Here is a 27,915-nt window from a genome sequence, read left to right on the forward strand (position 1 = left end):
GAATAGTTTTATCGATGTCATAAAAATTAATTTCATATCTGTTCGCATCAATGTCTACAAGACAAAAAGAGGAAAACTGGATGTGGAAGGAAAGAGGAAGACGCACCACTGTAATATTTAAGATAAGAAGAAATGGAAAGGGGACAAGTGTATTAGAGAATCGTTAGATTCAGAAATGTAGATGCCTTATAGAAGTAGAAAAGAGAAGCAAAGAAAAGAAACTGTTCACTGGTGGATGTACCGTATTTTTGGTTGGTTATGTGCCAAATGTTTGTGTGGGAAGCAGCAACATTATTTCAGATCAGTACTCCGATGTGATGACATGAATCACATTTGAGCCTTGTAGAGAAACAGCACCTGATCTTGTATGTAAAGAATCAGAATTATTGTTGACCCCAAAGAGGGATTTTAATCTTCAGAATGAAGTACTAACAATGTTATATTTCTGAAGTATCTGTACTGTACTTTATTTCCTAAAATGGAAAATTTTAGAAAAGAAAGTAAACAGGCTTGGTTGTGTGGTTAGAAGCTTGCCTCCCAACCACATGGTTTTGGGTTCAGTTCCACTGCATGGCAACTTGGGGAAGTGTCTTTTACTTTAGCCTCGAGCTGACCAAAGACTTGTGAGTGGATTTGAGAGATGGAAACTGAAAGAAAGCTATTGTGTGTGTGTATGCGCGTGCGATACTACCAGTAAGGATAATGCTTGCTTGAAGTTGAAACGGTAACGTTTGTTATAGTCGTCTACATCCATCGAAGCCATTTATTCGTTCTAACATTTGATAGATAAGTTATTGACCAGTGAAGGGGCAACCGAAACAATGATGAAGCTGAAAGAGAAGGGATCCAACTTACCGGAAACTTTACGCATCGTTTCGTGGAAAGAAGGTTTGCCAGAACCTGATTGCAGTCTGCTTCAGTTTTCGGCAGCAGACATGTATGGTGAGTAATAGAGGTCAATATGTGGCTCCATAAAAAAGCAGTGGTGGTTTGGCTGCATGACTACTAGGGTTCTCGAAGTAAACGGTCGAATTTGGTCAGCGCAATGCTTATAGTAGAAGACACTTGTTGCAAAACAAGTTTCTTAACTACACAGCTCACTCCCGCGCGTGTGTGCATGTTGCTACTGTCAAGGATAGCGCTTGCTTAAAATTTCAACCAAACCCTTACTCACTCTCTCTCTCTCTTTGTTTGGGATTCGTCTACATCCATCATAGTCACTTAATCGTAACAGCAAAAGTTAAAAAAAAAAAAAACTAGAAAACTGTACTCTTCTGTGCAGGGTTATGCAGAACATTTCCATCCTGGGTAGCTACAATATTTGTATTTAGTGTACACAACGCTTCCCTAAGCTAGTTTCCTTTCGGTCATATTCTTTTGATAATCATAATCAAGGTTGCTATATTCCTTCTATTTCTTTTTGTATTGATCACTGATTGTCTTGCCAGTGAGGTTAGCATATGTCTCGCTAAAGAAACCGCTCGCCTATCCCAGTTAGTATTTTCTGTCTAAAATTTCCAAACGGCTAATAACTGTAGTTATCTCCCTTGCATCGTATTACATTTTAGATTTTGTAATACTCTTAAACGGATTTTTTATCTACTGTTTGCTTAGAAAACCGTAGTAGTTTATCAACTCATTATATTACATAAGTGAGACCCTAACCTAATTATAAATTCTGCTTTTTCTAGTATTAAAGCCAGCATTCAAATCAAGCTAAGTGGCTCCCATCACATTTCTGCAGTTTGCGTCTGAATTTTTTTCATTTGTTTTTCCCTACTCTTTGTCCGTTTCGGTCTGAGGCATTCTTTACGGGAATGAAACGATTTGACACAGCTGACAAGATATTCAGCTTCTTTTCGAGATAGTACGTTTGGGTGCTGAAAGTAAATATACGCATGCATACACACGCAGAAATCTACACATACAGACAGAACGAGGGAGGGAAAGAGACATTACACATACATACAAGCATAACTAGATCCTCACACAGATAAACAGAGAGGAAACGAGAAAGAGAGGAGGAGGGGGAAGGAAGGAAGGAAGGAAGAGAAATGGAGTTTTTAGCAGCTGATCTATCCTGTGTATCCTTAAATTGTTAGCTGGTCCAGTATTGTCGGTAGGAGTTTTTCCAATGTTTTTTTCTGGTGGATTTAGTAGAAGTCCGTTTTAAATTTATGATTTCTTTGGGAGGCAGTTGAAACAATTGAGAACTTCTGAATATCAGACTAGTCCAGTAAATTATTTTTGCTCATGATTTCAAAAGTAGTATATTTTTCTTTTCCTTTTTTTTAAAATCTTTTTACTTGTTTCAGTTATTTTGATGGCGGTCATGCTGGGGCACTGCTTTGAAGAACTTTAGTCATGCGAATCGACCCCAGAACTTATTTTATTCCTTTTTATTTAAAGCCTGGTCTTTTCCCCCGAACCTTCAAGTTACGGGGACATAAACACACCAACACTCGTTATCAAGCAGTGATGGACAAACACACACACACACACGACACTTGCCCAAGGTACCACGGAGTGGGACTAAACCCAAACCATGTGGTTGGGAAGCAAACTTCTGACCACACAGCCACGCCTTCACCAATATATTTGGAAACTGACAGAATCTTACAGTTTGTGCATTAGAATTCTATCTAATGCCAAAATTGGGAACATGCCCCTTTGGGATTTTCCATGCGTATATGATATTATATATATCTCTCACTTCAGCATTCAAGAGAATAGAGACACAGAGCTTTCAGTCCAGTATTCCCTTCTCAGTTAACATCTTACAAACACAGTGTGTAACACGATTTTTGTCCTTGGGTAGCATCAGTTATTTCCTATTTGCTTACCTCTAGAAAGTGTGAAAAACGGCTATTTCCTTCAAACTTTGCTTTTGTTACATTTATTCAAACCCCAAAGAATCCCTCTCACCACATGGCTCTGATCCTGATCAGACATGCACATATTGTTAGCCACTAAGAGATAAACAACTGACAAGCAAATCTGTGACATTGAGTAGAATATTTGTTATAACGATATTTCTGCTTCAGCAGCTCAGTGCTGAATATGTCTGAAATGTGATGGAATATTGGTCAGTTTTAAAATATTGATGTTCAGGTCACAAAAGCAATGTTTAAAGGGAATAGTACTAATTTCTTTTGATTTCTAGAAAGAAGCAAATAGAAAATAGCACTTACAGGCCAAAGACAATAAATAAATAAATAAATGCAAATTCTGATACACAGAATAATTATTGAGTCAGTCTATTTTTGATCACTATTTGTTACCTTTTAGTTTTTATTTTTCAACCAAACAAGATATGTATTTGTTAGTGACCCAGTTATTCTACAGATCTGATCAAAACCCTGCATTTTATTTCATGTTTCTGTTTTTATGAATTGTATGAATGTGATACATGGACTTACACAAAGACACATGAAGAGGAAATCGTCAAAGATGTTTCCACAAAATTCTTGATGCTTTCTTAAAGGACTACCAGACCAAAATGTTAGTCTTTGAACAACTTCAAGTGTTGGTTGGGAAGGAAAACAGATTTATAGAAGCCAGCATGGAAATCATAATAAACCCCACCCCTTCTCTCTGTACGTTTTTTTTTTTCCATTATAAATTCCGAAGTCACCATTTCCAGACGGAACTCTTATATGAAACTTTAAATATTTATGCTTTAATTATATAGTTTGCAATAATTAATTCAGAAAATATTAGCCTTTAAAAAAAATTTATTATCACTTTATTAAAGGTCAATTATTAAACATAAGATGTGATGAGCAAGACAGTCAGACAGATGATAGATAGATAGATACGTATGTACTTTTAGTTAAATTTGAATGTATGCACTACACTACTGCCATAAAAGCAAGAGAACTGTATTGAGGTCTAAAATCTATTGAAATGAACGTTGGTGGAATTGACAATGTTTCCCTTTCCACCCTAAGTAACATTTACAGGCAAACGTTTTTTTGATATCTCTTTCGAATGTATGTGACACATCATTGTTCATCATCCTGAGGAGAATTTTAAATTCTTGCCTCTCAAAATATTTTCTCTTGTAGTAGCCTATGGTATTTATCTTCCTTACATCCCGAAACCTGCCATTGATTGTCTCCGGTGGCTGCACGCAGCGACCATTACCGTTACACAAACTCTCGCTGCAAAATTGGAAAGTTTCGGTCAACCTTTTAACAAAAGGCCCCAGGGTTGTGGTTAGATAATTTTTCATAAGTTGGCAATGTCTTTGGTTTCTAAAATCCAATGAACTGTCCCAAAGAACTACACCAGCGCTGCCTATTGTAGCTGGTAGTAATAAGGAAAGCATTAGTTCATTCTGGAATAAAAGAAAAATATAGTATATATAAAAGTAAACAAACAAGGATATAATAATATAATAAAGAACTTATTGTATACAGTGCACAGGTTCACTACAACTCTTCAGAAAAAGTAACAAAAACTGCGTGAACAGTACGTAAAATATGTACAGGAAGTGAGCAGTGAATACATCTGCAAAAAGAAAAATGGGGGAGGTGAGGGAATGTCTGGTGTGCTGTTGACGAATTTTAGGAGGCATGAAAGTTTTGAAGAATGTAGTGTGTCAACAGCTAACAACTGATGCAGGTAGTTTATTCCATGCTTCAGTAATTCTGAGCGTGCAAAAATATAAAAAGGAAAACGGAAATGAGAGGACAATGAAAACAAAAAGAAAGAAGGTAGATGTAAAACTGAAAGAAGTTAGGAAAATATACGAACCTTCACGTAAAAGACTTCAGGTTTCGTGTATCGAAATCTGGCATAGGGCACCACGATTGTTTTATTTCGTAAACAAAATTTGTCATATATTCGAAAGGTTTCGTTTAAAGTATTCGTAACAAAATTGTATTTCTTCTGCCAAGAGTCGTATTTAGAGTGCAGATAGATTGATGGATATAATCCAGTACTTGAAGAAAATAACCAGTCAAGCCTGTAAAAACATGAATGAATAAAGCATTTCACTACATTATGGTGAAAATAAAGATCAGAATTTTATATTTTTATACAGGCGTGACTGTGTGGTAAGATGCTGTGAGCTGGCAGAAACATCAGCACGCCGGGCGAAATGCTTAGCGATTTCGTCTGCCGCTACGTTCTGAGTTCAAATTCCGCCGAGGTCGACTTTGCCTTTCATCTTTTCGAGGTCGATTAAATAAGTACCAGTTACGCACTGAGGTCGATATAATCGACTTAATCCGTTTGTCCCATCTGTGTGTAGCCCCTTGTTCATAACCATATGGTTCCGGGCTCAGTCCCACTGCATTACATCTTGGGCAAGTATCTTCTACTATAGCCTCAGGTCGACCCGAGCCTTGTGAGTGGAATTGGTAGACGAAAACTGAAACCGATGCTGGTGTGTTTACGTCCCTGTAAACCCGTATCGAATAAACAGTTATTTAAAAAAAATTTATTTGTTTTAGTCATTAGACTACGCTCATGCTGAGGCACCACCTTGAAGAATTTTTAGTCGAATGCATCGACCACTGTACTTTTTCTTTTAAAGCCTGGTATTTATTTTACCGGATGTCTTTTGTCGAGCACCAGCACCGGTTGTCAATCAGAGGTGGAAGACAAACACGCGCTCGCGCACACACACATATACACATATACAGGGTGTCCTGAATTAAAGGCAACCGACGTTTTGGGCTTTAATAACTATCAATGAATGTGATAAGATATGAAAATGATACATCATTATAAAAATTTAGTGTGTCTTCTTTTTGCTTCAGACTAAATAAATTCAGATTTATAAATTAGATAATGGCTATACACCAAAATACAATCTCAACCTTCCAGAAAGGAGGCGAAAGTAATACATCTATAGCATAAAAGCTTAAAATCAACCGAACAGTCTGGAAAATTGTCAAGAAATTTGAAGAGACTGGTCGACCTGGATGTGGCCGAAAAAGAAATGTGTGAATCTCTCAGCTTATCAATAGTACTAAAGAAAAGATACGGCAAAATCATCGCCGTTCTGTCAGAAAACTGGCTGCCACAGCGAAAATAAACTGAACAAAGGAGGCTCTCAGGCCCCACCATTATCCGTCGTCATGAGCTCACGCAAGTATATAAGGCCATGAGAGTGGAGAGAAGTTGTCTTATCCTGCGTCAAATTGCTGAAGGTACGCTGCCCAACCTTGTGTTCACTGATGAAAAGAAATTTGACATCAACCAGACAGTAATTCACCAGAATGACCGACTTTTAAGTATACTTGGTTTCGTGGAAGGGTAAATCGACTGGTAAATCAACGTCAAAATCCACAGTCAGTTATGATTTGGACGGCTGTGGTAGTCACTGCAAGGTCTCACCCAGTTTTTGTGACCTCGAGTGTTAGAATTAACACCAGTGACACATTAACGACAGTCTGGAAGCTGAACTGCTTCAATGGACGAACGAGCACTTGCAGCCTCCAACAAGACTTGTCACCATTTCACATCTCCAGACACAACACTTGATTCAGAAAAACATTCCGTCGTTCATAGGCAAGGATGTATGACCCTGAAGAAGCCCCGATCTCAACCCGTTGGATTTTTCTGTTTGATCCATTTTGGAGACGAGGGTCCTGAGCACTCCTCATGATTCACTCGACGCTCTGAAGGCGAAACTGCGGCAGGAGTGGGCTTCGATACCGCAAGAACAGCTGCGTGCAGCGTATGAAGCATTCGCACCGAGACTTAAAGCTGTGATTCGAGGTGGTCATATCAAACAAATGTGGTAGTGTCATAATTGTGTTTCCTTTACCATTGCATTGTAACGCACGGACCCGAAATATAACAATATTTTGCTTTGACAAAAAAAAAAAAAGTTTGTTGCCTTAATTCTGGGACACCCTATATAAATGAATATATATATATATATATATATATATATATATATATATATATATATATCTTTATATATAAAAATCAAGTTGTGTATCTGTCTCCTACGATTTAGATTCCTAACTACTCCAACATTTTGCGGTGCAGTTTAACCAAAACCAGGTATCTTATAGTCGTGATTCATATCGAGCCCTTCTGGGTATTAGCGCGCGTCTACGATGAGTCTACGATTAAAAAAAAAATTTACCATCATTTTTTTCCATTTTAATGCATTTTTCGCTATTATATAAGGGAAGTAACTCTCTAAAAATGTCTACGATGAGTCAACGATTTAAAAAAATTTACCATAATTTTTTTCCCATTTTTAATGCATTTTTTGCTATTTTTTGGGCTATAACTCTCTAAAAATGCTTATATAGTTATTTCCCTTACAAACCCGAGCAACGCCGGGCGATACTGCTAGTATATATATATATATATATATATACATGACGGGCTTCTTTCAATTTTCGTCTACCAAAATCACACACAAGGCCAGCCTTGGTCAGCCCGAGGCTATATTAGAAGACATTGCCCAAGGCGCCTCGCAATGAGACTGAACCCCAAAACATGTTGTTGGGAAACACGCTTCTTACTACACAGCCACGCCGGCGCATACAGCCACGCCGGCGCATACAGCCACGCCGGCGCATACAGCCACGTCTTTCTTGTTTCACATTTTGCATATTTCTATGATCCACCTTCATAATTATGGCGTTGAATGATTAAATAACCAAATGACCAAATAGGTAAATGAATAAATTGAGGGAAATAAAACAATGCTCTGTAAAATTGTTTCCATTTGTATTTCGAAATAATGGTCACTGCTCGCATCTTGATCAGTTGCAGACGAAATGAATGAATGAATAAAAGCTTGTTAGCTTCTTTGAACGTTAAGCTGTTGGATGGGAGGTAACTCGTGTATCATTTATTGCTAACTTTACTATTAAGACAGCGAAAGCGACGAGCTGGTAGAATCGTTAGCGCGCCGGGCAAAATAGCGGCATTTCGTCTGTCTTTATGTTCTGAGTTCAAATTCCGCCGAGGTCGACTTTGCCTGACATCCTTTCGGGGTCGATAAAATAAATACCAGTAAAAACATTTCGGTCGATGAAATCGACTTACCTCCTGCCCAGATATTACTGGCCTAGTGCCAAAACTTGAAAACCATCAAGACAGGGAACTGACAGAATTGTCTCCATGCATGATAAAATTCTCAACGGCATTTCTCCCAATCCATTCTTCCGATGTTCTGAGTTCAAATGCCGCCAAGGTCAATTTTAGCTTTCATCGTTTCGGAGCCGATAAAATAAGTCAAGTACTGGGGTCAATAAAATCGATTTACTTCTTCTCTTCAAACTTGAGCCACTACTACTACTACTACTACTACTACTACTACTACTACTACTACTACTACTACTACTACATTTATTGTCCAAAAGCTGGGAGTTAGGATTTGAGCGTGAGGGCGCGTGGCTTAGTGGTTAGGGCATTCGGCTCATGATCGTAAGGTTGTGAGTTCGATTCCCGGCGACGCGTTGTGTCCTTGAGCAAGACACTTTATTTCACGTTGCTCCAGTCCACTCAGCTGGCAAAAATGAGTTGTACTTGTATTTCAAAGGGTCAGCCTTGTCACTCTCTGTGTCACGCTGATTTTCCCCGAGAACTACGTTAAGGGTACACGTGTCTGTGGAATGCTCAGCCATTTGCACGTTAATTTCACGAGCAAGCTGTTCCGTTGATCGTATCAGCTGGGACCCTCGTCGTCGTAACCGGCGGAGTCTTAAAAGGATTTGAGCTGCTTGTTCTCTGGCAATTTCGTGGACCGCCGATAACACGAGGTGGAGTTTTCCCCAAGTCGTGTCGGTAATGTTCTCTCATGCAGTGCTTTATTGCATACCATTCTTATTACATACATTCTGTTCAAACTTCAATATTTCCGAATGGTTTCCGTTGGATCATAAGTAGTTCCCACGAGTCTGTGTAGTGGTGGCGGTTTGTTATTGTTGTGTTCGTCTTAGTCTTGTTTCTTGTCGTTCACAGTCTCTTCGCGGAAAAAGTTGGTTGTGTAGCTAATGCGAGTGTTATCATTCGTGCGTTTTGGTAAGGTGACATATTTCTTTGCGACAACTATAGCTTGCTGGTGTAACAGTTTTTCTGAAAAATTTGACAATGTTGGATATTTTTTATACCAATATTCTTTAAATCTCATCATGTAGCCTTTCGAAGGATCTTCCCTAGTCTTTCTGTAGAACTGGTATATGTCTTGGTTCAGTTAAAAAGTCAATTGGAATTTTTCTCGATAGTTCCGCGATCTACGATAGCTGACACCAGGTTCTTTCGTCACTGTGGTGTATGTAGAGTAATTTTATCTCGTGATATGAATTTCACTGTTTGATTCTGGTTAGGATTTTTTTTTTTTTTTCAAAAAAGGTTGCTTCTTTGCATTTATTCAAAGAAGATAACAATTTCTCTTAACAGGCTTGCATTAATGGCAAAAATTATAGGGGATAGTATTCATTATTCGGGGGAATGAATAGTCCTCTATGTCAACGTATCTATTTTCGACACCATGTATGTATGTTTGCATGTATGTATGTATGTATGTATGTATGTATGTATGTATGTATGTATGTATGTATGTATGTATGTGTGCGTGTGTATGTATGTGTGCGTATGTTTGTATTTGTGTATGTGCGTGTGTCTGTCTGTCTATCTGTCTGTATGTATGTATGTATGTATGTATGTATGTATGTATGTATGTGCGTGTGTGTATGTATGTATGTAAATTGCTGTGACCAGGTCACAAGTGGTGCAATGAAAAAATAAAATGATGGAGTGAAGTTCAGTTTTTTCATGTGTTTTCGAATGGTTACTGTCTGCCACATTCTAATTGTAAATAAATAAATAAACGTAAATTTTCAAGGGAGATAACTTAGGTTATTATTATTATTATTATTATTATTATTATTATTTCAATTGAATGATAGTAAATAATCCAACGAGGGAGTCACTCAGCTTGTTAGAAGTAATAGTTACCTGTCCCTCTTTCTATAGTTAATGTAGTCTTGGATAATTTCATCCACCCCCTCTACTCGACTCCACAAAGGATGAGCTAGATGGAACTCTTTTAGTCTGTTCAGCACTAATAGAACTAACCCATGATTAAGAAGTCCCAAGTTTGGCTATCCCGATATTTTAGTATATCGAAGACTGACCTACCTAATGTGTCCATCTATTTTTCGCATGTTAGAGTGCAATTCTAGATAGGTTTGACAATCATTTCACCATATCGGGGTGTCGTTATTTACACGCCATGAGTTTTTATTTTTTGGTAAACAGAATGTAAAAGTCAAAACTATTGAAAAGGTTGCAAGACGCAACGAAAATTTTAGGACAATAAAAAATAAAAATAAGAAAAAAGTGGAAATTTTACCGGCGAGTGTGTTACATTATAAGGCACAAAGAGAAAATGACTCTCCCCAGACACAACAGAATATGCTTCAACACACGAACTCATATAAAGAATCTTGCAAATGAAATCCCAAAATGAAATAGAATGTAAGAAGTATACAAGTAAATCATACTCACCTGTCGTTGTCGATTCTGGTTTTGTTTAGGTGTTTTCTGTAGATTCTGGGGAAACCATAAAATCCCCATCTTGCTCCATTTCGTAATTTTTCACCCAAATTTAAAGTAGATTCCATCAATTCTCTAAAACGAAACCAAATGGATAATTTTTACTACTACTACTACTACTACTACTACTACTACTACTACTACTACTACTACTACTGCTGCTGCTGCTGCTACTACTACTACTACTACTACTACTACTACTACTACTACTACTACTACAGTTTCTGCTGCTAGTACTATTACAACTGACGATGATGATGATGATTTTTTTGTTAACCAAAAACTGTTTTAGGAACTAGATGGACAATTACACGTAACAATAAAACCAGATGCAGAGGAAAGCTGGGCATTCTGGAGTGGTATCTGAGACCAACCTGTAAAGCATATTGATGAAGCGGAGTGGCTGCATGAAATCCATGATAGGTTAAGAAATATAGGAGGCCAAATCGACATAAAAATAATTACAGAAATAATTTAAAAAACGCACTTAAAAAAATTTCCAAATTGGAAGAGCCCAGGACCGGGATTCAAGGTTATTGGATGAAGAAGCTGAGAGTGCTGCTCCAAGAAAGGATAGCGCAAAAGCTAGATGAGTGCTTGCAGGAAAGGGCAGTACCCAGCTGGATGACAAAGAGGAAGACAGTGTTATGAGCCAAGGATCCTGAAAAGGGTAATGTTGCATCCAACTTTCGACCAATAACATGTCTTCCTGAAACTATTGTCAGGTGTTTTGGCTGGTGAACTGTAAGATACTTAGAAAAAAGTGGGCTGCTACCTGTTGAACATAAAGAGTGCCGAAAGAGGAGCTGGGGAACGAAAGATCAGGTGTTAATTGATGTGTTAATTGATAATCTATCATGAACTGCAAGAGAAGATATGCAAACCTGAGCAGGGCATGGGTTGACTAGTAAAGCATATTATATGATACCGCACTCCTGGAATACGAGAACACTAGAAATGTAGGGAGTAGCCAAAAACGTGAGAAGCCTTATATGGAACAGTGTGAAATGTTGGAGAACTGAATTGACAGCAGGGAATCAGGTATTAGGGAAGGTGAAAATCAAGAGAGGAATCTTACAGGTGGGTAGTGTGTCCCCACTCATCTTCGTGCTGGGAATGATTCCCTTGAGTTAGATACTACAGGAGACAATTTTGGGGTATGATATGGGAAGAGGTAAGGGAAAACTGAAATATAGTGCCAGTTATTGTTGGGTCCTTGGGGACAATATCAGAAAGCATCAAGAGAAATATAAAAAAAATCAGAATAGAGTGCCCAGTAGAACTGTTACAAAAGGTTTGCCTCCTTGGGACAGCCAGAATCATCAGGAAAGTATTAGATATTTGAAAAGAACTGATAGCATGGTACCGTAGGTTGCAGGAAGCAAACCCGCTACGCATGCAAGAATCCAGGAGTTCGAACAAAACCCGAGATAAAAAGAAATGTTAGTCTTGAAGAGAAGTAAAATCAAATGTATGGACGGGCTATCGATACCATCAGAGGAGATTATGAAGCAGATAGAAGAGATGGACTATAAGTACTTGGGGATTTTGTAAATGGATAAATTAATGGAGAAAGAAATGACAGAAAAATTTAAGGTGGAGTAATGGCGCAGACTGAGACTGATCCTTAAATTTAAAATTAAACGGACGGAAAAAGATTGAAGCTATCAAAACCTGGGCGGTTTCACTCTTTAGATACGGAGCAGAGGTAATCGCATGGACAGTAGACAAATTAAACAGCTTAGACAGAAAGACAAGGAAGTTGCTAACTAGATATGGGTCACTCCACCCCAAAAGTGACACAGACAGATTATGTACCAAGAAAAAGAGGGAGAAGAGGACTTATTGGAAGTGGACACAGCATTGGAGCAGAAGAAAACAACATAGCATGGTATGTGCCACAGAACCGCTATTATTAGAGGTAAGAAGGTCAGGCTTGTGTAGGATAAAAGATTGAAAAGATAAAGCACTATACAAGAAATTGAAAACGAATGCAACTGAAAATAGGTGGGTAAAGAAAAGAATGCATGGTCAATTTCATAGGGATGTTGAAGATAAGACAGACAGAGAAAAAAAATAGATGGCTGTGGATGACTAAAAGTGATTTAAAACCGGAAACGGAGGCCTTAATCTGTGCGGCCCAACAACAAACTACATAAAATACAGATTAGACAACACAGCAGAAAGTGATAAGTGCAGAATCTGTGGACAAAAAAGTGAAACTGTATGGCATATTACCAGCCAATGTACGCCACTAGCCCCGAAGGAATATAAGAGACGCCACGACAATATAGCCAGGCTTGTCCATTGGACACTCTGCAACAAGTATTGACTTGACAGAGAAAAAATTGGTACGACGACAAACCTGAATGCATCGTTGAAAATAGAAATGCAAAGATCCTATTGGATTTTATGATTCAGTGCGACCATGAGATAGAGAATAGGAAACCAGACATAGGGTTAATTGAGAAAGAAAACAAACTATGCTGGATCATAGATATAGCATGCCCAATTGATAACAAAGTATGCGATAAGGAAGAGAGAAAAGTCGATAAATATAACAGTTTAGCTTGAGAAGTTAAGCAGTTGTGGTCGATGAAAAAGGTAGCAGTAATACTTATAATTGTCGGAGCCCTGGAAACAGTGAGCAAAAAATCTAGAGAAGTTCGTGGAACAAATAGGGGCTGCAATAAGGGTGGAGCATTTGCAGAAAACAGCACTGCTTGGAACCGTTCGAATACTCCGGAAGGTGCTCGAAAAATAAGAGGTGTTACCTTAGTTCACTGGTAGTGAACAGCTAACACTGTAGTACATTTCCAACGTTAGAAGCTGTGCAAAGGCAATTATGATAATAATGATGATAATGATAACCCTTTCTACTATAAGCACAAGGCCTGAAATTTGTGGGAGAGGACTAGTCGATCATGTCACCTTAGTGTTTCATTGGAACCCAATTTTCGACCCCGAAAGGATGAAAGGCAAATTCCCCTCGGAGGAATTTGAACTCAGAACATCGCTGCAGACGAAATACCGCTAAGCATTTCAACCAACGTGCTAACAATTCTGCCAGCTCATCGCCTTAATAATAATAATAGTGATAATAATAATAATAATAATAATATAATAATAATAATAATAATAATAATAATAATAATAATAATAATGATGATACACCACTAGATGTATCATTAATCAGCTCATGAGGAGGAGGGTATTATTATTATTATTATTATTATTATTATTATTATTATTATTATTATTATTATTATTATTATTATTATTATTATAGTCAAGACAGAGAGCACGATTCGATTGTAATAGATATTTTATTGGTTCAACGATATTTCAACTGAAGCTATCAGCACTTGGGCGGTTTCACTCCTTAAATATGGAGCAGGGGTAATCGCATGGGCAATAGACGAACTAAACACGTTAGGCAGAAAGACATGGAAGTTGCTAACTAGATATGGGATACTGAATAATGATAATAATAATAATTTCTTTATTAACCACAAAGGTTGATAAAAATGATTAGGAGGTGCAGGCCAGGGTTATATAGAAAGTGTGGAAACAGAGGAAACAGCAACATTGACAACAAACGTATGTAAGAAAACTTTGATTTCTGGAATAACGCCTCCACCCTATAATGACGTTTTATGAGATAAGTACTCCTCGTACTCCTCGAAAATGGACACGAGTGCGTGCAAGTGCTCCAGAAAGCCTTGTTTCATAGATATCTAATGATTCTGAAGTCAGTAAGGGACTCTGTCTCCAATCCGACCCCAAGCCATATATATTTATATAACCCATTCTAAGAGTAGCTATGTCTGTCGGGAAAGAAAAATGGAGGAAAGGTCACTCGCCTTGACCTTAGAGAAAGACTGGTGATCCTTAAGGCAAGACTAACACCTAAGACGTAGGAAAGCACTCCTAAATTGGAGATACTCTCACTCAGCGGAAATAAGACCCAGGCAAACCAAATATGGCATACATCAAGAACAATGTTAGTTCTATAAAAAAAACATAATATTCAAATTTCCATATTGTCTATTTATGACCTAATTATAAATTCAAAATGACCGACAAGGCAAATACACCCTTATTTTAGGCAAATTTTTCTACCAAACTATCAAAGATAATATGCTCTAACATAGGATGCTAACATATTGGGGTGCAGACTAGACGCTGAATCAAAGACATTGATAAAGTTGGCCTAGATTTCGTTGTGGGGTTGCTCATAGCCATATGCAGCAGTTCAAGCGATTTTGACTCCTGCGTAGTAGCATTCAAGTGTCTCTAAAATATGAACAAATAAAGTGCATCTAATCACACTACAACATCATCTAGGCAAATAGCAAAGTAATACACATGCTAAATTTCAGCCTATTACATCAATTATTCTCGGAGATATTGTGACCTAAAGATTGCTACTTATAATCAGAAATGTCATTTTGAGAAAAACGCAAGAAAAAAAAAACGCTGGAAATGTTTGATTTTACAATAATGCCCAACTATACAAGCATAATATCCACATTTTAGTAAAATATTTGTCGTTTTGCAGTCTAATAACCCCCAGAGGCACATCCTTTGCTATTTTTCTGAGATTTTGCTATCTGAAATCTGAGGTATTACTCTTTCCTTAAAGGAAGACTGTTCGAGGAAGAAATAATAAAAGACGTTTCTAAGAGTCTTTCTCTCTTCTTTCTTCCTTTTTTTTGTCTTAAAAAGCCTAATGTCTGAGGAATACTTTTTATTAGTCGATATATGATTTTGAGTCATTTTGAATAGATAATCTGTCCTGAAGAGTTATTGACAGAAATTCATGCAAGTTTCACCTTTTGTATGAATGTTTTTTTTAATCTTTATTTAAGAAAATTTTTTTCAATGGCTTCCTGCTTCAAATTGTTGGTGCTTTTTTGAACAATAACAAAATCAATGAGGAAGGATCTGGCTTGTCTATTTGGCTGTACGTTTAATTTTTTATGTTGTTATTGTTGTGATCTTGCGTTTATGCTTTCGTTTGTAGTGGTGGGTTTTTTCATGGATATTGATTATGTTGTTGTTATTGTGAGCTAGCGTTTATGTCGATGGTATTGGGGTGGCTTAAAGACAAATTTTCTTTTTCTTGCCTTTTAGCGTTTAACTTAGAGCGATCTTTTCGAGTTGTTTTTAGTTTTTTCTCCCACAAATGTCATTCGTAACAGTTTCGTTTTGCCGTCACAATGAGCTTCCTGAATTCTTCAGTCATGTTTTGAGAAGATGTAAATGTGTAAGAGTGAGCGTGAGTGTGTCTCTCTCTAGGAGAGAATTGCCGATTAGCGATAGCCTTACAGCCAGTAATATTGAGGTAGTGAAATTGTCATTTCATGGGTCGTGTTGCTGTTCTTTGCTGTTATCATTTTGCGAAGTTGCTCTGCACTGCCTTTTCTACTATTGCAGTCGATGTTGCTATTGTTACGCTGCTGTCGCAATTGTTATTGCAGGTGCTGCTGCCGCTTCTACTTTTCTAGGTGCTAATATTGCTTCTATTGTTCTTGCTGCTGTTGTTAGCGTAGTTGTTTCTGAGGCTGTGATATTGACCAAGAGCCTTCGTTGCTGTAGGCAGATAGCCTTCAAATGGTTGATGCTATTATATGCGTGACGTCCAGGCCTTCTACCTTCCACCTTCCACAGTGACCCGCAATGTTCCTTTTTCAACAAAACTCTCACAAAACAAAATGAAATTACAAAATGTCAACACAATTCTTATTTTTATTGATCCTTATCATTGCAATATCTGTTTTCTTGAGATTTCTTGAGTTGAATAACAAACAATATCATTTTGATGATTACTCTGAAATCTTACCTGAAATCCGGATTTCTAATTTGTTAACACTATTCTCTACATATTTTACCTGGGTATACTTCTAACATAAAGTATCATCTATTATATAACACCAGTTTATCATTTCTTGTCTGATCGATCTGCAAAAAATAATTGCCAAATTTCCCTCAAATTGCACCCTACATTTTACTAAAGAAAAATTGCATTTGGATATGCAGTTCTAGATGTCTGGAAAAGAAAAGACGGGGTGACCATTGCTGGGACGATTTTGATTATAGAGTTTACTCACCATTGCTAATTTAGGACAAACGAACAACAACCAACCATTTATGTTACGCAACCAAGTCTCTCCTGTATAATTCTATCAATACTTTTGACAGACATTCGCTCATCTAACAGTGTCACTTTTCTAATATTTCATTCACATATTCTATCTTCTGTGTGGTGAGAGCATCTTTTTATAGCCAATCTGGTAGAAGGATTTCAGGAAACTGCCAACTCGTTGATGACAAAGAAATCGTCTCTCAGTACAGAATACAAGTTATGTAATAAGTATGGTACATTATATCAGACAGGCGGTTGAAATACTATTACTTTCAACTCTTTTTATCACACTTTTCTACTCAGACTAGATTTGACGCCCTCCACTTATCATATGAACTAGTTAACTGCAGGTGAGTATGAGATCTTTATTTCAATTTTGCTGATACAGTTAGTATCAAAAGTGCATTCGTTTGATGTATACTCTGTGGTAGTCACTCGTCCAGATGTCCCACTTACCTATTGACCTACTTACCTATTATCGTCCCACTTACAACATAATCCCGAGTGTCTCCTTCTTACTTTAAATGTTTTATCATCACTCCGAGACTGAGCGCCAACTGTAACCAACTCACTTAATACATAATAGTTTTTATTATATTCACTGACCTAAATTCAGTATCAATGTCTGATGAAGACTGAATATTATTATCTGGTGGCTGTCCTGATCCTAGGTTTCGATCATGTGTTTTAGAGTTGGATCACATCATTTTGCATCAGCTTATGCTTTGGTGGTCAGACTAAATCAACACGTATCCAAACTGTTTAGAATCACGTTCCTAGACCTGCTTCCCCTGATGTATTAGCTCTTGGGTCTTTGTTACCAAAGTTATTTGTGTTAGAGGTCATTCCATTCGAACTGGACTACATGAATATAATATCTACATAGATGGAAGACGTCGCTAGTTTGGTGTCTGATGTATCGGAAATAAATATGATTTGTATCAAATTGGAAGAATACCAGGTAGTTAAAGGAAGACAGATTAACAGGAACATATCGTGAGGCTAGGAGAAGTACGGTCAATATCTCCCAGCCTTTTCTCTATCGTGAAAATCCAGTGAAAATCCTTGATAGCTCGGTCCAGATTTCTAGAACTTCCAAGCGATAAAAGTACGGTCGTTTGACCAAAAGTTCTTTTTGATTGTCAATCTTTTGAGATACACCTCATCATCTATGGAGTATACACTCTAACTTACTTAACTTACATAAACATCCAGTTTACTTGAACATAGTTGATTCTCCTGTTGTAAACGACAGAGGAGGCCAACATTATCAATGTCTTTGATTCAGCGTCTAGTCTGTACTCCAATATGTTGGCATCCTATGTTAGAGCATATTATCTTTGATAGTTTGGTATAAAAATTTGCCTAAAATAAGGGTGTATTTGCCTTGTCGGTCATTTTGAATTTATAATTAGGTCATAAATAGACAATATGGAAATTTGAATATTATGTTTTTTGATAGAATTAACATTTTCTTGATGTATGCCATATTAGTTGTGGGGACATTCGTTGTGGGGTCGCTCATAGCCATATGCAGCAGTTCAAGCGATTTTGACTCCTGGGTAGTAGCATTCAAGTGTCTCTAAAATATGAACAAATAAAGTGCATCTAATCACACTACAACATCATCTAGGCAAATAGCAAAGTAATACACATGCTAAATTTCAGCCTATTACATCAATTATTCTCGGAGATATCGTGACCTGAAGATTGCTACTTATAATCAGAAATGTCATTTTGAGAAAAATGCAAGAAAAAAAAACGCTGGAAATGGTTGATTTTACAATAATGCCCAACTACACAAGGATAATATCCACATTTTAGTGAAATATTTGCCGTTTTGCACTCTAATAACCCCTAGAAGCACATCCTTTGCTATTTTTCTGAGATTTTGCTATCTCAGAAAAATAGCAAAGGATGTGCCTCTGGGGGTTATTAGACTGCAAAACGACAAATATTTCACTAAAATGTGGATATTATCCTTGTGTAGTTGGGCATTATTGTAAAATCAAACATTTCCAGCGTTTTTTTAAAGCCTTTTCCATCCTGGTCTCTCCTCAAGTACAGCCGGTTGATATCAGCTTTAGGATGCTGGGCTGATGACATAAGCTTTCGGATGGTCGTCAACAACTTCTTTGGTTTTTCTGTCAAGTTATCATCATCATCATCACTATTATTATTATAAGAACCTACACTGATGGTTTTGTTTATAGTGATCAAATGTTTGTGATCTACATTGGCTTAGTCCATCCATCAAATCGACATTACCTGCATGATGTGCTACGTGTTATAGGTCAACGTAATTGTAGAGCAATGTGAAATGAAGTATTTTGCTCAAGAACACAAAGCACCGCTTGGTCCAGGAATCGAAACCATAATCTGGAGATCGTGAGCGTAACATCCAATGACTCGGCTTCACGTCTTCATATAAGATTGTACTGTTTAAGCAATACTTACTTAAGCATAATACTTCGCTAAACACAGCACTAAGTTTATCCCGCTTTCTTCAAGTGTTTTATCCGCATTCAAAAATCGAATACCACTCTAATCGATTTCTCAGAGAGCTATGTAATCTCTCCATATCTCACTATATTCAACTGTGATCAAACTTCTGCACCAAAGGCTTAAGAGCTAACAAGCAGAAAAGTGATGAGACAGGCATCTTTGGCGAACCGAACTCGCAATGATACCATAATCATTTGGTTTGGTCACTCATCAGAAGCGGCCATACAATGAACAGACCCACCTTCTGAACATAGGATCAAAACTGACTCCAACGTTGTTAGTCATCTTTTTATATATGATGATGTAATTCGTTATTACTTTCTTGACCTATTACCTCGGTATAGTTCATTAATTTTGAATAAATCTCTAGCTTTAAAAGCTGGTAAGTTTATGTATCTGAGAGAAAACAGATTGAAAATATGAATTTATACTACCTGGCAGCTCTCTCAAATTCTATTTTGGCTTCTCGGTTTATTTGACTTCTATTCCACGTTGGATGTTGTCTCTTTACCAATTTTCTAGAAGCAGATTGGTAAATTCTCTTATTACCAAAGTTCCTTTGAAATAAAGGGCGCCAATTTTCCCAGTCAATAACTGCTGGACCGGTGAAGTTCATTGCAGATATCGTTGCTTTGACATCCTCTTTTTCTTGTTTTAAATGTTCTTTCAAATTAGTTTTCTAAAGAAAATAAAGAATGTATTAACAAACATTACCGAGGAAACTGAAGTATTATCTAAAACTAATGGTTTAATACAATTAGTAGAAATAGATATTAATACAAATGTTAATAATACATTAATGATAATACTTGCTCTCTTTCACTCTCGTTCCTTTTTTTCTTTTTTTCATACAGCTTTCGTTTACTTGAGTGTAAATCGAATCAATGAGCGAGCCTCTGTGTAAACACTCGATATCCTAGAAATAGCAGCCAAATTGTCTCCCATTCACACCCTGCCAACTTAAAAAAGAAAGGACACAGCTTTTTTTTTTTTTTGTCTGCAGAGATGAAATGTCTTTATCTTCAAAGTAAGCGTTTTTTATTGCGCAGCAGAAGTAAGCTCTGTTTTGGTCAACTCCATCACAATTTAAAAGAAATGTTATGATTTAAATAGGTGAGAACTGTAACAAATCTCATTCCGTGTACGTAGCTGAATACCTCAAGCGCGATTTGGTTTATGTGGATTGGACAACAGAAAAATCAAACAAAATATTTAAATGAACATAGGTATGAAGTCATTCTACCTCGACAAAACTCACTGCGCATTTTACTACAAACACCTTAAAAGTACTCATTCTCAAAAGATTTTCTGATTCCACTGAACTTTCAGTCCTTAAAACACACGAAGGAAAATATATTTGTAAGTTGTCAGCATCCCGTTATTGGTAGAAGGGTAAACAAACTGATAGGATAGTTCCGTTAGAATTTATGTATAACATTTTAACTAAGAGTTCTCTTCCCCTTTTTCTCGTCCTTACCATTTACGTAAAAGCAAAACTTACAAATCGATTTTTGCTTTATGCGTATTTTTTTATATGTATTTCGTTACTTTTGTCTTATTTTGAAGGCGAGGAAGACAGAGTGATGCTGGTCTTGAGCTTTTAGAGAACCTAACGCAGTTCATAAACTTGTTCTCGTCCGACAATATTCTTCCCTACTTAAAGAACTTCCCTGGTTCTTTAAGGCTAAACTATTTGATCTCGCCAAGCCCAATGATGACCTTCGCCCTATAGCAGTTGGTCGTACTCTGTGACGGCTCACAACAAGAGTGCATGTGTCCTCGGTTTCTAACTGCCTGTCCGCCGAATTTCCCCTATCCAGCAAGGGATGGATACAAAGCTAGGTTGTGAAGCTGCTGCTCATGCCATTAGAGCTTTCACCAACTTGCCTTCTGAGCACCCAAAGGTCAACCTTAAACTAGACCTCAGGAATACCTTCAATTCCATCAGTCGGGATGTAACCCTCCGCGCAGTAAGGGAGAATGCCTCGCAGCTCTATCACTTTGCTTGGCTAACTTATCGGAAGCCCTTCTACCTCTCTTTGTGGTGAATGAAAAAGAAAGAAAACTAATCGACATGGCATTTTCCGGTGGCAAAAAGTTCAAAATGAAAGAAGAAGAAAAAACAAACAGCTATGGCGATTTGAAGCGGGGAATACGAAGGTTGTGCTCAATGAGGAAAGTAGACTTGATACCAATAGTAATTGGTACACTTAGAAGTATCAGCACTCAACTACCAACATGGCTCAAAAATATTGGTGCAAGTGTGAAGATAGAACACCTGCAAAAATCAGTATTGCTTGAGACTGCAAGAATTCTTCGCGGGGGTTCTTGAAGCAAGTGTCACCTTAGTCTGCTGGCTGTGGATAGCTGACACTTTCCATCATACCCTGCAAAATAAGCTGCGAGTTTTCATCAAGTAATAATAATAATAATAATAATAATAATAATAATAATAATAATAGTAATAATAATAATCAGCAGTAGCAGCAGCATCAAATGCTTTTTGCTTGGTTAAAACAGAAAGCATGGTGAAACAAACCATCTAATCATAGCCGCTGTTAATGTTGTAGCTGACACAATAGGATACAAGCAAGCAACTGTTGAAGAAATGAAAGGAAATGAAAAGAAAGAACCGAAGAGGAGAAAGCGAATACTAATGAATGTGGAAAGAACACGGAAAGAACTGGGGCAAATGAATAGGACAACGAGAGGGGAGCCCAAGTATGAGGTATTTATCAAAAAAATTGAATGGACAGCACAGGTTCGAAAAGAGAGGGAAAGCAAACAGTACATGAAGAATTGTCACAAAAGGAGACAACGTTAACGGCCAAATTGAAAATATATTATGCTAGATGCAGATTTTTTTAGTAGAATGGATTGTTTCAATAAAATAGGCATCTTTTTGTGGTAATAGATGGGGACAACATGAGAAACTGATTTCTGATGCGGAAGGAAGTAAAGTATTTTGGAGAGAACTTTTGGAATAGTCCAGTGAGACATAAAGAAATTGCAGAGAAGCTAACAGAGGTGGAGAAACAGCCTGAAATTGTTCCAAGACAAAAGGACGTCAGAATTTATCTATATTCAATGAGACAGAAAGTTTTTAAAAGATAGCAAATTGAAAAGGACCTGGCCTGAATGGAGTACAAAGCTATTGGATGAAGAACTTTACACAACTGCAAGAAAGGATTGCTGTAAAACTGGACGAATGCCTGCAGCAGGGTCACGTCCCTACCTAGAAAACAAGTAGACGAACATCGTTATGTCTCAAAGATCCCTTGAAGGATAAATTGGTATCATATTTTCAACCTATAGCCCGTTTACCATTTATTTGGAAGCTTATGACCGGTGTCTTGGCAGAAAAGTTATATAATCATCTGGAAAGTAACAATCTACTTCCAGAAGAAAAGAAAGGATGCAGGACGCAAAGTAGTACAACATAAGACCACTTATTAGTTGATGAAATGATAATTAGAAATTGTAGACGCAAATTGACTGGACTGAATGAAGCATGGTTGAACTACAAAAAAGTATATGACATAGTACCACACAGTTAAATAAGTAAAACAATGTGCACATTTAGAGAGGCAGAAAATACGAAGAAGTTGGTTAATGAAAGTATGAAACTTTAAAGACTCGGAAAAGTGAACATCAGACGTGGTATAATTCAAGGTGATAGATTATCTCCATTATTATTTGTGTTGGCCATGATACCATTCAATTGAAATAGCTTATGATTTGGGAAAGGGATATGGTCAGATAAATCAACTCCTTTTTATGGATGGTATAAAGGTTTGTCCGAAAAATGAGAAGTAGTTCGAAAGTCTTGTACGTACTGTTCACATTTTCTCAAATGATGTAGGTATGGAATTAGGGATTGAAAAGTGCGATACATAGAAAATAAAATGAGGAAGATTTGAAGGAAGTGAAATGCCAAATGGGCAAAGAATGAAAATAGTTGAGAAAGGACAGTGGTATAAGTATCTGGGGATAATGGAGGCAAATGAAATAAAACATGAAGACATAAAGCAAATTATCAGAAAGGTGTATACAAGGGGAGTGAGGAAAATATTACAGCCAAAGTTGAATTCAAAAAATCTTATTAAAACAATTTATGCAAGAGCAGTGCCGGTAATCAGATATGGAGTTGGAATCGTAAATTGGATCAAAAGCGGCACACAGAAACTTGACAGTAAAACAAGAAAGCTGTCGACGTTGTATGGAGCCTACCACCCGAAAGCTTATATGAACCGGTTGTACCAGAAGAAAGATCAGGGTGAAAGAGGCTTAATTGCTGTGGAAGAGTGCGTACAGATGGAAAGAAAAAGCCTACTAGAATATTTACAGAACAACGCAGAGAAATTACTAAAGGCAGTGAATAAAGAACAGGTGATCGAGTGTGGGATAGGAGGAAAGGACAAGAATGAATTTCAAAGGAAGCATGTTAACCATATTGAAGAGAAACTCTTGCATGGTCAGTTTTGGAAAACCGCTGAGAATGTTAAGTGGAACAAAACCTGGACTTCATTGAAAAAAGGGCAATTAAAAGAAAAAGAACCAGAACTCAAGATCAAGCGTTAAAAACAAACAACTTGAAAAACTATGTGTATGGGGAGAAGGTGTCAACGAAATGTAGTGTGGAATTTGGAATCGAGCAATAGCATGTACTGTCGTAGAATGTCCCAATTGGCACAGGAAGAATATAAGAAATGGAGGCATGACCAAGTTGTGAAAGTTTTGCATTGGAAGCTTTGTCAGAAATGGGGATTTGGAACTAGGAGTACATGGCAAGACCATCGAGTTGAAAGAGTACTGGAGTCGGAGGGATTTAAAATTTTATGGAATTTTCCTATTCAAACGTATAAGATGGGAAATAATGACCCACACATCACAATAACAGACAATGAAAAGCGAAGCTGCTTACTAATTGATCCATCATGATTCCATCTGATTCCAGTGTCGTAAAGAAAGAATTCATTGTGCCTGTAATAATTAGGAACTATGAGTAAAGATTTTTTTAAATGGTTGAAAGAGATTGGATTAGAATGTCCTGTAGAGCTTCTACAGAAAGTTTGCCCCTTAAGGACAGGAAATATTATCAGGAGGGTTTAAGCACTTGAAAGACTATTGAAAACTTGTGGATACCCAAGGTAGTAACCCGCTACCCACAAAGATTCTATCAAGAATAAGTACTAAACTGAGTCAAATCAATATTATTATTATTGTTGTTGTTGTTGTTGTTGTTGTTGTTATTGCGAGCTGACAGAATCATTAACCGCGATAACAGGGCAAATACACTAAAGATAGGCCCAAAAACCAAATGTAGCGTAAAGCTGAATGACAGATAACATTTATCACACGAAAAAGCAACACAATCCATCTTACGTCTTCCATAGTTCACAAATATGTAATTTCACTCGCAAGGAATGGGTCAACTTGAGGCTATGAGGCTAATATATAAAACACAAGCTCAGTGTGAGATAGATAATCTCTGTTGCTAAATAGTCAGTCATTGCAAAGCACGTTCTGCTTTGATAATGTGAGAGATGTTAACTGCCTCAAGTAAAAACATTACTAAATAAATAATATTGATTTCAAATTTTGGCACAAGGTCAGCAATTTTGGGGGAGGCTATAAGTCGATTATATCGGTCCAAGTGCTCGACTGCTATTTATTTTATCGACCCCGAAGGATGAAAGGCAAAGGCGCCTCAGCGGAATTTGAACTCAGAACGTAAAGACGGACGAAATACTTCTATGCATTTTGCCCGGCGTGTTAACAACATTGCCAGCTCGACGTCTTTACCAAATAAATCATCCTTTTTAATAAAGGCACAAGGCCTGAAATTTCAGAAAAAGGGACAAGTCGATTACATCGATTCCAGTGTTTCACTGGTACTTAATTTATCGGCCCCGAAAGGATAAAAGGCAAAGTCGAACTCAGGGGAATTTGAACTCAGAACTTAAAAACGGACGAAATGCTGCCAAGCATTTTACCCGGCGTGCTAACAATTCTGCCAGCTCACCGCTTTTATCAAATAAACAATATTCTTTTCTACTCTAGGAACAAGGCCCGAAATTTGGGGGGAGGGGCCAGTCGATTAGATCGACATCAGTACGCAACTGGTACTTAATTTCTCGACCCCAAAAGGATGAAAGGCAAAGTCGACCTCGACGGAATTTAATTCTTTTCTACTCAATGTACAAGGCCCGAAATTTTGGAGGAGGGCCAGTCGAATAAATCAACCCCAGTACGCAACTGGTACTTAATTTATCGACTACGTCGGAATTTGAACTTAGAACGTAAAGACAAACGAAATACTGCTAAGCATTTCGCCCGACATGCTAATGTTTCTTATTTCTATATTGCCCACAAGGGGCTAAACATAGAAGGGACACCCCGAAAGGATGAAAGGCAAAGTCGACCTCGGCGGAATTTGAACTCAGAACGTAACAGCAGACGAAATACCTATTTCTTTACTATCCACAAGAGGCTAAATACAGAGAGGACAAACAAGGACAGACAAACGGATGAAGTCGATTATATCGACCCCAGTGCGTAACTGGTACTTATTTAATCGACCCCGAAAGGATGAAAGGCAAAGTAGACCTCGGCGGAATTTGAACTCAGAACGTAAAGACAAACGAAATACGGCTACGCATTTCGCCCGGCGTGCTAACGTTTCTACCAGCTCGCTGCCTTCCAAATAAATAATATTAATAAATCTTAACGTACCTGCGGTATGCCACCATTTATCACGTTTCCGTTCTGCATGATGTAGGGATACAATCCAAGCTGATTGTTGTAAAAAATCACCATCTTGTCACCTTGGAAAATATCATGGGTATTATCGATAATGTCATACTGAGAAAAATTAAAAGTAATCCCATATTTTGTCTCACATTTTTCGGTTGGTCCATTCCAGATAACGGCGAAGGCTTTGCCAAATAATGTTTCTGGTAAACTAGTCCCATGAGACATGAACAAAAGAGATAGGGTCATTAATAGAAAGAAATGATTTAAGAAAAGCATATTTTGAATTAGTTCTTCTCAAGTTTGTTTCGCGCCAGCCTGTGTAAAATCATATGTATTTATACAGAAACGCAAATTTATTTGTGCATATGGATATGTGTATACGTATATGTAAATGTGTGTGTGTGAGAGTTAATATGTGCGCACACGAGTGTGTGTGTGTGTGTGTGTGTGTGTGTGTGTGTGTGTGTGTGTGCACGCACGTGAGCGTGTGTTTGTGTAAACTCTACTTATGTATGAAAAGTGAGGACGTAGAGGTCAAAACAACGGAAATCGAATCTCGTATCAACTATTAAGTGGATCTTATCTTTAACAGTTCATATCAAACAAATGGCAACTGAACCAAATACACAAACACATTTATTCACACACCAACACGCACGCGCGTGCATAGTCTCCCTGAATCACACTCATACACATATTTATTAACAAAAGCACTACAAATATCTGAATACGTCTAGACCAGCTGTGTTTTCAGACATGACATCCTGAAGCAAAGCCAATGCTAAAAAAAAATACACTTTTATTAAATATATTCAGTGAGCTGTAAGACTATTAGAGCATAACTTCACTTTGATTTCTATGTAATAAAAAAAAAGTGGAACTCCAGCAGTTCACCAACCAAACTATTTGAGAAAATGTAGCAATTTACTTAAGAAATTTATTTCATGACATATCAAAATAAAATGCGTAGTTTAGCATATATATATATATATATATAATTTTAATCCAAACGGGAAACAAAAAAACACAACAACAATGGAACAATTACAGTATTATTATTAATAGGCGCTCAGGAAATGGAAGCAGGGAGGTATGACGTTTCAGGCGGAGCTCTTCGTCGGAAACATAAAGAAGGAAGAGAGAGGAAAGAAAGATCCCAGAGCGGGCAACAGGGAAAGAGAAAAAAGACGACTGGTGTTTACGAGTTGCACATGGTGAAAGGCGGATGTTTACGAAAACAGAGCAAAGTGGGTTTTTAAAGGCAAAAGAGTGGAGACATATATATATATATATATATATATATATATATATATATATATATATAATATATATATATATATATATATATATATATATATATATATATATATATTATATATATATATATATATATATATATATTATATATATATATATATATATATATACATACATATATATATATATATATATATATATATATATATATATATACATATAATAATAAATATTAGGGAATAAATCCAAACTTAAGGGAAAAATCAGATTTAGGATTGAATCCAATTTTATAGTAAAATATTATATTATATTAAATATATTTGTATTTATTTGTATGTAATCTCTTTATATTTGAAATAGTTTTATTTAGTTGTTTACTTAATCCATTTTATTTAATATAGAAGTATAGATTAGTAGATTAATTTTTTAGATTTAACTTAATATTTACCTCTATTATGTATTGTAGTATGATTATAGACATTTATATATATATTTATTTATAATTTATGTGGATGTGTGTGTTTGTATATATGTGTATTTGATGATGTGTGTGTATATATATATATATGTATATGCATTTATTTATTTGTATGTGTGTGGGTGTGTATATATTGGTGTAAGTGTATATATTGAGTATTGTATGTATGTACATGTATGTATGAGTGTGCATATGTGTATGGGTGTAAGTGTGTGTATATATGTGTGTATAT

At 36.9% G+C, this 27,915-nt stretch overlaps 1 protein-coding gene across 1 annotated transcript; it reads right to left on the reverse strand.

The window, feature by feature from the left end:
• Positions 1-3,659: 3,659 nt before the first annotated feature.
• LOC115218079 (hyaluronidase-1) lies at positions 3,660-26,567 on the reverse strand. Its single transcript, XM_029787855.2, has 5 exons — positions 25,928-26,567; positions 19,627-19,871; positions 10,492-10,614; positions 4,759-4,969; positions 3,660-4,339 (listed from the first exon to the last, which is right to left on the reverse strand). Exons 1-5 carry the CDS (start codon positions 26,222-26,224, stop codon positions 3,899-3,901), a joined length of 1,317 nt encoding a protein of 438 aa, XP_029643715.2. The 5' UTR covers positions 26,225-26,567; the 3' UTR covers positions 3,660-3,898.
• Between the last annotated feature and the right edge of the window lie 1,348 nt (positions 26,568-27,915).

The sequence above is a fragment of the Octopus sinensis genome, linkage group LG12 (assembly GCF_006345805.1).
Source record: "Octopus sinensis linkage group LG12, ASM634580v1, whole genome shotgun sequence".
NCBI classification, from domain to species: Eukaryota; Metazoa; Mollusca; class Cephalopoda; order Octopoda; family Octopodidae; genus Octopus; species Octopus sinensis.

What these genes read in the sequence shown, in the direction of transcription:
- LOC115218079 (XM_029787855.2), bottom strand. Translation starts at nt 26,224, where the DNA reads ATGCTTTTCTTAAATCATTTCTTTCTATTAATGACCCTATCTCTTTTG. An exon ending in TAAATGGTGGCATACCGCAG is followed by an intron (nt 19,872 to 25,927) that starts GTACGTTAAGAT and finishes TATTTTCTTTAG; the next exon opens with AAAACTAATTTGAAAGAACA. An exon ending in CTGAAGTCTTTTACGTGAAG is followed by an intron (nt 4,340 to 4,758) that starts GTTCGTATATTT and finishes CTTTTATTCCAG; the next exon opens with AATGAACTAATGCTTTCCTT.